Source organism: Gadus chalcogrammus, chromosome 18, assembly GCF_026213295.1.
Source record: "Gadus chalcogrammus isolate NIFS_2021 chromosome 18, NIFS_Gcha_1.0, whole genome shotgun sequence".
In the NCBI taxonomy this organism is placed as follows: domain Eukaryota; kingdom Metazoa; phylum Chordata; class Actinopteri; order Gadiformes; family Gadidae; genus Gadus; species Gadus chalcogrammus.
The window spans coordinates 12984943-12994873 of NC_079429.1; the positions used below are offsets into that span (position 1 = coordinate 12984943).

Consider the following 9931-nt stretch of genomic DNA (forward strand, 5'->3'; position numbering starts at 1 on the left):
TTCCCTATGCTCTCCTCAATCAAAATATGTTTGCTTTTAATAAGTACCAATAGTAATTAACAGTAGTTTTAGTCAGAAATAATAGCCAAGCAGACAATCTTTGAAATTGTAATTTATTTTAAAAACGTTTCTCACAAAACTAAAAAAGAATCATTAGATAAAATCAAAAAGCAATATACATGTATGAAAAAACAACAACATTAAGACAAAAGCACATTCTGCAGACTACCAGTGAACTGTTATAATAGAATAGAAAAGGTAGTAAACTGGTTGAGCTGCCTATAAAACCTTGGTGCCTCTCCTGGTGCGCTTCACAGGCACTGAGAGATCCTCCTCTTCAGCTTTGCTCTGGCCCTTGGACACGTTTCTTTTGGCCGCGACCACGGGGACCGCCTTCTCGGGAGCGGCTGCGACAGCGGCTTTCCTGCCACGAGTGGCCTTGACCACAAGCGCTGTGGTTGGAATCTCAGGAGTAACAGTCACCTCGTCCTCCAATGGACTTGAGGATTCCTGGTCTTTGGGTGTAGACTTGGTCTTTTTTGAGACTCTTCCCTTTTTGGGCTGGACCTTTTCTTCCTCCTCTTCCTCTGCGGGCACTTCCTCTGGAACATCAGCCGTTTCCACTGTTCCCCGTTTGCCTGCCCTTCCGCGAGCCGCGGGCCGCGAGGCGACGGCAGCGACCGCTTCTACGACGACAGCCTCCTCCTGGGGGGGCTCCACGGCACCACGACGACCCCTCTTGACTGCCGCCGTGGCTGGGACCGTCACAGCAGCCCTCTTACCCCTCGTCGCCTTAACCTTCTCCGGCTGTTGGGCCAGGGAGCTGCTGGTTGACTCGGTGGTCTCCTCTTGAACCGGCTCAGGTTCCACAGTCTCCTCTGGAAGCTCGGTGACTTCCTCCTCGACAACAACGGTCTTCGCTCTCCTTCCTCCTCGCTTCGGCTTCTCCGTGGTAGTAGGGACTACCGTCTCTGGCTCCTCAGCTTTTGTTGGCCGCCTTCCTCTCTTGGGTTTTTCAGCCGGGGCTGCGGTGGGTTCTTCGACCACCTCAGCGACAACAGCCAACTCCACAGGGGTCTCTTCCGCCTCCTCTTGCTGCTTGGCCTTTCTTCCCCGGGCTTTAGACGGAGCCTTCACCTTCTCAGGGGCCGAACTCTCCACCACTTGGAGCTCTTCGGAGGCCTCCTCCTCCTCCTCAACAGACTCTTGCTTGGTCTTCTTTGATCTCCTTGATTTCTCAGGCAGCTGCTTCACAACAGCCTCTGGAAGGACCGGGATGTCTACCTCCGCCTCCTCTTCTGGTTTGGCCTTGATTGACCTTCCCCTCTTGGCTCGGACCGGGGCCTGGGTCGGTTGTTCGGCAGCGACCTGTTCAACGGCGACCGCCTCGGGTTCTGGTGCAGCCTTCCTCCCTCGTCTGGCCTTCACCGTGACAGGGGCCGGCTCTTCGGGCTGATCGTCAGCCGCCCCCTCACTGACCTCCTCCTCCTCCTCCATCACTCCCACCTGAGGCTCCTGCTGGGCGGCCTTCCGGCCTCTTCTCGGCTTCGCCACTTTGACAGCGGGAACGGACTCTTCCTCAGGCTGGGGAACAGCCATCGGCTGTTCAGCCACCTTCTTGGGGGTCCTTCCCTTCCTGGTTGCTGGTGTCTTGACTGGAGGTGGGAGTGCGGTGGTGTCCGATTTGACGGCATCGGCTGCAGGAGCCTGAAGGCCGGTCTCTTCAGTGGTGGCGATCTCTGGTACGGCATCAGCAGCAGGTGCGGGCTTGGCGTTTCTCCCCCTTTTGGGCTTTAGAGGGGCTTCCTCTGGAGCCTCCTCAGCGAGGCTGGTGACGATCGGTGCCTCGACGTCCTGGCTCCCCGTCAGCTTGCCACGTCGGCTCTTCGCGGGGATCTGTTCTTCGACCTGAGATGGCGCTGGGGTTTTCTTCGCTGGTCTTCCTGGTCTTGCCCTGGCCGGGGTGGTCAGTTCCTCCACTGTAGCATCCTCGTTGGTGACCTGTTTGGTCGCTTTCACCTTCTTCCCTCGGAGAGATTTGCTCAAAGGCGCTGCGGCGGGGAGGGCGCTGTCTTGCACGACTTCCTTGGGGGCGGTTTCCATGGCAACTGGTGCGTCAGAAGAGACAAGTTCTGTTATAAGAGGAAATAAACAAATATTAGTATGACTGGCAAATAACCAATTCTGAAAACAAAATCAGTTTTGCCTTAAATGGTTCCATTATTCCACTTCTAGTAGTTCCTCTTGTAGCTTTTATGACACATGGTGTACTCCCCTTCGTGGCGTGGTTGTAGTTCAATTTGCACACTGCATTGCTACATTTACTCCACCTGTAATTCTAAGCTGCGCTAAATGAAAGTACATAATTTGATTTGTACTTTCCAAACACGTTAATAAATTGAGGGTGCCAATCTGTTGTGCTTTAAACATTATAACTTTCAAAAGTTGAGCATAGTGTAAGTAAACCTTATCGTTGGTAACATTAACCTTCAGGACAATATGCTTAAGTCACCAAGAGGTAAATCCTAAAGTTATCGTCAAACAGGAAACATTCCCGAGGAACACCTACCGGTGGCCATGTCTGCCTGGGCGACTTCCTCAATGGCATCTTCCGGTCCATCCTGTCAATGACAATTTAGACAGTCTGATTAGCATGAAGTTCAGAAGGTAAGAAAAGGTGAGACGGTCAATTATGAATAAAAAAACTCAGACTTGTGAGACTGTTCTCATTCATATCAAGTATTCCATTACCTCAGCATTCTCAGTTGGTTTATCAGCAACAACAGGAGTTTCTTCAACCATCACCTCTTCGATGGGAGCAGTGTTTCCCTCAGGGGTTGTCAGAGCTTCCTCAACCACCACCTCTACAACAGGAGCGATGGTTTCTTCAGGGGTTGCCAGAACTACCGCAATCACCTCCGCCACAACGGGCGCGATGGTTTCCTCAACAACCACCTCTACAACGGGAGCGATGGTGTCCTCAACAACCACCTCCACAACGGGAGCGATGGTTTCCTCCCCCACCACCTCTACAACGGGAGCGATGGTTTCCTCAACAACCACCTCTACAACGGGAGCGATGGTGTCCTCAACAACCACCTCCACAACGGGAGCGATGGTTTCCTCCCCCACCACCTCTACAACGGGAGCGATGGTTTCCTCCACAACAACCTCTACAACGGGAGCGATGGTTTCCTCGACAAAGACCTCTACAACGGGAGCGATGGTTTCCTCAACAACCAACTCTTCAGGGGTTGCCAGTGGAGTTTCCTCAACCACCACCTCTTCAACGGGAGCGATGGTTTCTACAGGGGTTGCCAGTGGAGTTTCCTCAACCACCACCTCTTCAACGGGAGCGATGGTTTCCACAGGGGTTGCCAGTGGAGTTTCCTCAACCATCGTCTCTTCAACAGGAGCGATGGTTTCCACAGGGGTTGCCAGTGGAGTTTCCTCAACCACCACCTCTTCAACGGGAGCGATGGTTTCCACAGGGGCTGCCAGATTTTCCTCAACCTCCACCACGGGAGCGATGGTTTCTTCCGGGGTGGCCCGAGTTTCCTGGACAACCACCTCTGGAACGGCACTGACCGGTACCTCCCTCCGTTTAGGGGTCTGCAGGAGCTGCTCGACACCCTCTAGATTAATCTCTCCAGTGACCTTCTGCACTCTGGGAGTCTTCAGCAGTTTCCCCCTGAGGTCCTCCATGGGCTCGGACTTCTGCCTCGGGGTCTTCACGATCCTCTTCACGGCGCTGAGACCGTCTGGCTGCTGCGGCTTCTGCTTGGGTGTCTTCAGGAGGTTTCCCCGGAGGTCCTCGATGGGCTCGGCTTTCTGCTTGGGGGTCCCCGCGGCCCTCTGGGCGGGCTTCTGCTTGGGGGTGGCCTCCTTGGTGTCGACCACTTGGCTGGAGGCCTGCACGGCGTCATCCACGAAGCTGGAGCCCTCCTCACTCTGCAGGAGACGCTGCACCGCCTCGCGGTTGAATGTGCCGCGCTTTGTTGTGGAGCCAACCCCTATTGGGGAAACGACCATTTCACCTGTACAACAAAAATGTGTGGTTAATAGACAGTATGCCACGGTCAAGTGCGAGTCTTTTTCAGTGTAGTGCAAGTTTTTACCGGTCTCCTCTGGCGTGTTCATGACGGACATTTCGACGGCGGATGTAGAGAGCGCTGTGGCGGGAGTCTCTGTGGAGGTCTTCGCCATCAGGTCAGATTTCCTCTTCCTTGCGTTGACTGGGGTGGTGAAGATATCGGCGATTCCTGAAATACAAACAAATATAAGTTGAGCGAAAGGTCTTCCAGAGAACAGTGGCTGGTTAACCAACAACAGAACCATAATACCAGAACGTTGAACACAATGTCTTACCGGTCAGGTCTTGATCTACTTTCATGTTCTTCTTCAGAAGAGCGATATTCTGGACCAGCTTGGGAGCAGCCCCTGCTGCTTGAACGGCCCGTTGATTGAAGGCTTTGCCGACGACAATAGTGACAGGTGAATCAGCATGGCCAGTGGTCACATGGCCGTGAGGGCACTTCTTAGCAGGGGTCTGAAAGAGGAATGATAACAGGTCAACTTCAGGCTCACTTAGCAAATTTCAAGTAATTACCGTATAGTATATTCATATTTCCGTCTAGATCGATTTTATTTATTTCACCATTTCAATAAACGGCTTGTATTTAGAGAAGTATTATGAATTAGGTTATTTGGCTTATTTAAAACCACACCAACAATGCCTAAAACAATGTGAAAAAGCATTTCACTGCCCAAACAGGAGATCTGATTCACTATCTTGCCGGATAGATCACAATCCAGTGTCAGATCTGTAGGACTCAACATTAAGGCTTGGGCATCTACCTTTTCTACCTTCCAGACATTTCACGTCATTTTAGCATGAAGGACATTGTCTAGCTTAAAATACTTTCTGCTTAATAGGTAATTTACATGCTGGGTTTAAATACTTGGAGCCTCTAGATCATATTTACAGGAGCATGTTTGACAAGAGCAGAACCAAACAATAGTAATGCCAATACGTGTTCTTACCATGGGTAGAGCCACCACAGCCTTCTTCACCTTCTGTGGGGCAGCCCGACCCTTGCATAGGGCGACCACCGGCTTGGCCTGGCCAAACTTCACAATGTCCACCCAGGAATTCACAACTGAGGAAAGGGCACAGTTAATACGATACTCTACAACTCAACAACTCTAGACATGGGCATTTAAATCAATTAAAATGAATTTAAGGAAAATATAAAGACAAAGAATGAAGTATGTCCTTGATGAAAGATGGTTTATAATAACCAAGGACTTTATTAGCAGCTCTATTTCTGTAAGGCTGACCAAACACTAGGAGATATGTGCAGTACATATACATATCTTCCATTGTTATCCTTTTACTGTCATTATTTATGGAATAGTATTTGTGTGTTGTAGATTCACAGGACATTACTAGATTCTAAGTACGGACATAATTTTTAGAAACATACCCTTCAAAGATGCCCTTGAAACTCCACTTCTTCTGCGCAGAACCTCGGCCGCATTCTTCAGGGTGGTCTTGGGCGTCTTCCGAGCGATGCTCTTCCTAGCGATGCTCTTCCTCTTCAGGGGCAGTTTCGGGGTGGCGGTCTCCAGTTCGGCGTTGGGCGACGGCGTGTTAATGCGTGAAACGGAGAAGCGCCCATTGACGGTGGGAGACTGGTCGTTTGAAGGCGGGCCAGACTTTGCCTTCGGCGACTTCTTGGCTGATGAAGGGGCTTTGGGAGACGCCGCCTTGACCTTTGGCGACTTCTTGGCGGGCGAGGGAGTCTTGGCCTTTGGAGACTTGGTCTTCTGGCTTTTTACTTCGTCAAACTCCTGTGGGAATCAAAATATAATAAGTCAAATGAACAAAAAAAAAACGATCGATTTTTTTTGTTGACACCTCGTTTTCCTCCTTGCTTTACCTTGACCAAGCCCATAGCTGAGGCCCGTCTGAGGAGCGACTGTTTGGGTCGAGCCACGCTGAGGCTGCGTCGCGGGGTGGCCCCCTTCTGTAGAGGGGAGCTCGGGGGCAGGCGTTTGTCAAACAGCTCGGGGCTCAGGTGGCCTCCGAATGACACGCGCTTCCTCATCGTCATTGGGCTGGCTGAAGCTTCCATTTCCCTTTTCTTTGCTGCCAGTATCTCTGAAAGATGGGGGAAAAGTCTACGTTAACAGCCATATATTCAAATACTTCAACATCAGGAAAATACGCATGTCAGTTAGGCTACTCGGAAACTTGCCAGAAAAGCATAGCATTTGTATTGAATATTTACCACTTGCTGCCGTCTTTGCTGCCAGCTCCTTCTTTAAACTGTGGGCCTTGATCAACTTCTCAACACTGCGAGGTGACACCCTTGGAGAGGGCTTCACTGAGGCGCGAGTGGGTGTGGCACAGGTCGCTTCGGCAATGGCATCCTGCGTGGTCTCTTCCTCAGGTGCTGCGCTCGCCTCCAGGTTGCTGGGGGTTTCGGCAGGCAGAGACAGACCCGTCTTTTTGGGCGTCTCCTGAGCGGGTAGGGAGGTTTTTGGAGTCTGCTTCTTCGGGGACTTTGCAGGTGCAACCACCTGGCTCTTGATCTCATCTCTGCTGGGGAGGCTCACCACGTCTGGTGTGGCAGCAGCAGGCTGCACAACCACTTTAGTGATATGCCCGGGCTGAGACCTGGGGGTGCCGCTCTTGGTTGCGGGTGTCTGGGACTGCTGTCCGGACGGTTTGCGTGGAGTCACCAGAGAATGCTTGATCATCTGGTACAGCTCGTTGAAGGGGGAGTCGGTCTTGTCATCCTTGGACTCCACCTCCATGGTCTTATCCAGGGATCGCTGGATGTTGTCATTGTTTGCGCCATCTTTCAGACGGGGGCCTGAAATGATGCAGAGGTAATTAGTCGAAACGAAATAAAAAGGTGGTATTCTATTTAGCGAGTCTCTCAAATTTGATTTTTGAAATGCAGCCATTACTACCATTTTTATACAAATGCTTTACTTGGACAGGATCATGTACCTGTTGAGATCTCAGACGTCCGGTTCACTCCTGGGGTTCTCAACTGCTCGTGCAGAACCTAGGTAACAGGTCATGGAAATTAACCACAAAGTGCTTTTTTAACCTGCACAAAACTAAATAAAACGTAATCAGTGAACATGTGATGAGTGTATGTATCCTGTACCTGAGTATCTGCTTTGCCAGAGACCGAAGATTTCTTTGGCGTCTGTTGTGGAGGAGACTCAAACCTAACAAAAGGGACATTCCAGAAGAGGGATTTTAAAAAGGAAACTTAGGGATAACAGCAACATCCTTCGCAATTGTACTAATGTTTATAGAGACCCACCTGAAACAACGGTCAATAATTGTGATTACGTCACCATGCTTCAGACGTTCCGCCTGCTGCAGCTCTTCCCCGTTCACACGAGTCGGGTTCACCGAACTCATGTTAGTGAGGATCACCTAAAGCAGAGATCGCGTTAGTTACGTCAATATAAGAGCCCGAACGCCTCTGTTCACAATCTTGTTGAATGCATGAAATATGAAACAATGGGGAGAAGGCTCCCTCCCTACAACAACAAATCAAAAAGTACCTCTTTATTTTCATTCAGTTCCACCCGACAGTGTTCTTTAGATACATGAGGCAGCTGGATACGAATATCACATTCTTGCTTCCTGTGACAAAACAAACAAAAAACCTGTGATAAGTGCGTTGGAAATATGCATGTTTTCCAAGACATGCTTGACATCAAAATGGGTGAGGTCCAATGCATAATATATTTTGATGCAATTTATTCGATAAACATGTTTTGAAGCAACAGGGTCTGGTAGGAATTATTAATCCTTCAAACACGGGAAAGGCTCCAAGCATTATGTACCTGTACTATCAATGATCGTGGCTAAAGACCAGCCATGGCCACTTTCAATGCATTACTAACGGCTGTACATACACTGAACCTAGCGACAGTGACGTCAGCATCAGTAGCCCCGCCCCCAGTCATTTCAAATGTATATGTATGGGTCAAGTAGACCTCTGTCAGGCAGCCTTGACATGTTCGGTGCAATACGCACGAAAACTGGCAAGTGATGATTACATATACCAAAAAAAAAGAGAAATGGATGTGAAATCTATAAACATGCACTCAACTTGAATTACTATAAGTGGATTAAAGATAGCATAATGCAATCGACTGGCAAATTCACCAAAACTTTGTTCACCATACCTTCCAAAGAGACATGGTGCGGTTAGAGGAAACTCAGTTCCATCTCCTCCTCCCCTCTTTATCACGACAATCTTTCCGTATGGCATTTTGAGTTACCTAAAAAGCAGAGATGTCATTGATCAGTTATGCTCCAAAAAGAAACGCAATGTACCTTCTTGGGTAAATGACGTATACAGAAACCGAATCGTTTATACAAAGACCTCAAGACCGGAGCTGTTCATCAGAAAGAAGAGATGAAGTTGTGGTGCAATACAGACATGTTCAGGTGGCGCTTCTACCCCGGTTACTCAATGATGGCCATGCCTGAAGAACTACGGCTCCCCAGCATGCTCACAAGTCTAAAGTGAACTCTTAAGTAACTTACTGCGAAACGACACCAGTTTTTATGCATAGGTAAACGTACCTTTGTTCCATCTCTTCACTCACAAACTTATTATAATTGTGTATTTTCTAATATATTGTCTGAGCCGGCAAATAATGCATTTTACTGCTTTTTATACTTTTTGTAACAAGAACTTGAATGCACCTTTGGATATAAGGTTGGTGATGATGGCTATATTAAAACAGACTCAAGTCATAGCAACTTTACTGTTGAATCCTAAATAAACGTGAACATAAACCAACCGAGCCTCATGGGAAATTAAGCACATGGGGAAACGCTGTTGCAGTTTCAGACAACACAAGGTCTCCTAAAATGAAATTGATACTTCACGATTAAGGCTAAAAAAGGACCCAATAACCCCTACTACTAACATGAAAACCACCACTACCAACATGAATGTCATCACTCACATGCTGTTGGCCTCAAGATGGAAGCGGTCACGGCGAGGTGACATGCCAAATACAAGCCTTAATAATGTAAAAGGAAAACTTGTCCCAACCCCTTTTTCATGTCAACATTTTTCTAAACGCCTTGCTGCAGTAATAGTAGCCACTTGTTTTTACACTGGAGACACTGAATAGTTAAGGTTCGAGAGAAAAGACAGAAATGTGAGGCTCCTTAAACGTGTCCATGATAAAGTGTCCACGTGCATAATCATAGCCAACTCAAGGAGATCGGAGACATTTAAAACACGTGGGTCGTGTAGCAGAGTGCTATTTAAAACATACGATTAAAGATGTTAGTATTTCGCACATAAACCACCTTACTAGTCGTGCATCAAATCATCGTGGCCGTTATTGCCATTCGGCGTCGTAGTCTCAATATTTACCTTGACAAACCTTTTAATCGACGTAGTCCATGTAGATCGATCCGAGCCCTGTAAAATTAAAATTACCTGAAGTCCACAAATTCATCAGATTTACTATGTAACTCCTAATTTAACTAAATCTGCTCTAACGCAGATAATCCGACGGCGGGCTAACTACGCTAATATTGTACCTCTCCGCTTCACTTCTCTCTGTACACGGTGGTGAGGCGCTCCACGGGGTGTATCCATCCGCTACTCCACAAACACAGAAATCATTCAATTCGAAAACGATAACAACCGAATTCATCAATGATAATGCGTTGCCAATATTTATTTTTTATATAGTTATGTTTATGCGTTTTAAAGAAAAAATAAACTACATTAAACGATTGTATTTACACGAGGTCCTATTTTGTTTTCAATCTGAGCGGAGCAATACATTGAAAAGAAGGGCTAGTTTTTTGAAAAACATTTGAAATTCCGCGCGAAGCAGTACCATTGGTTTATTCTTATGACGC

At 48.2% G+C, this 9931-nt stretch overlaps 1 protein-coding gene across 2 annotated transcripts; it reads right to left on the reverse strand.

Annotated features, from left to right (window-relative positions):
* Positions 1-94: 94 nt before the first annotated feature.
* On the reverse strand, positions 95-9626 carry mki67 (marker of proliferation Ki-67). 2 transcript variants are annotated; one of them, XM_056576787.1, is made up of 15 exons: positions 9435-9626; positions 8224-8319; positions 7594-7675; positions 7347-7462; positions 7185-7248; positions 7022-7079; positions 6294-6881; positions 5943-6163; positions 5487-5853; positions 5044-5159; positions 4369-4549; positions 4119-4262; positions 2752-4037; positions 2570-2621; positions 95-2132 (listed from the first exon to the last, which is right to left on the reverse strand). In XM_056576787.1, exons 2-15 carry the CDS (start codon positions 8307-8309, stop codon positions 280-282), a joined length of 5214 nt encoding a protein of 1737 aa, XP_056432762.1. In that variant the 5' UTR covers positions 8310-8319; positions 9435-9626; the 3' UTR covers positions 95-279. The 2 variants fall into 2 exon arrangements, with proteins under 2 accessions (XP_056432762.1, XP_056432763.1); XM_056576788.1 differs by having other exon boundaries at positions 105-2132; positions 9445-9620.
* Positions 9627-9931: the final 305 nt, after the last annotated feature.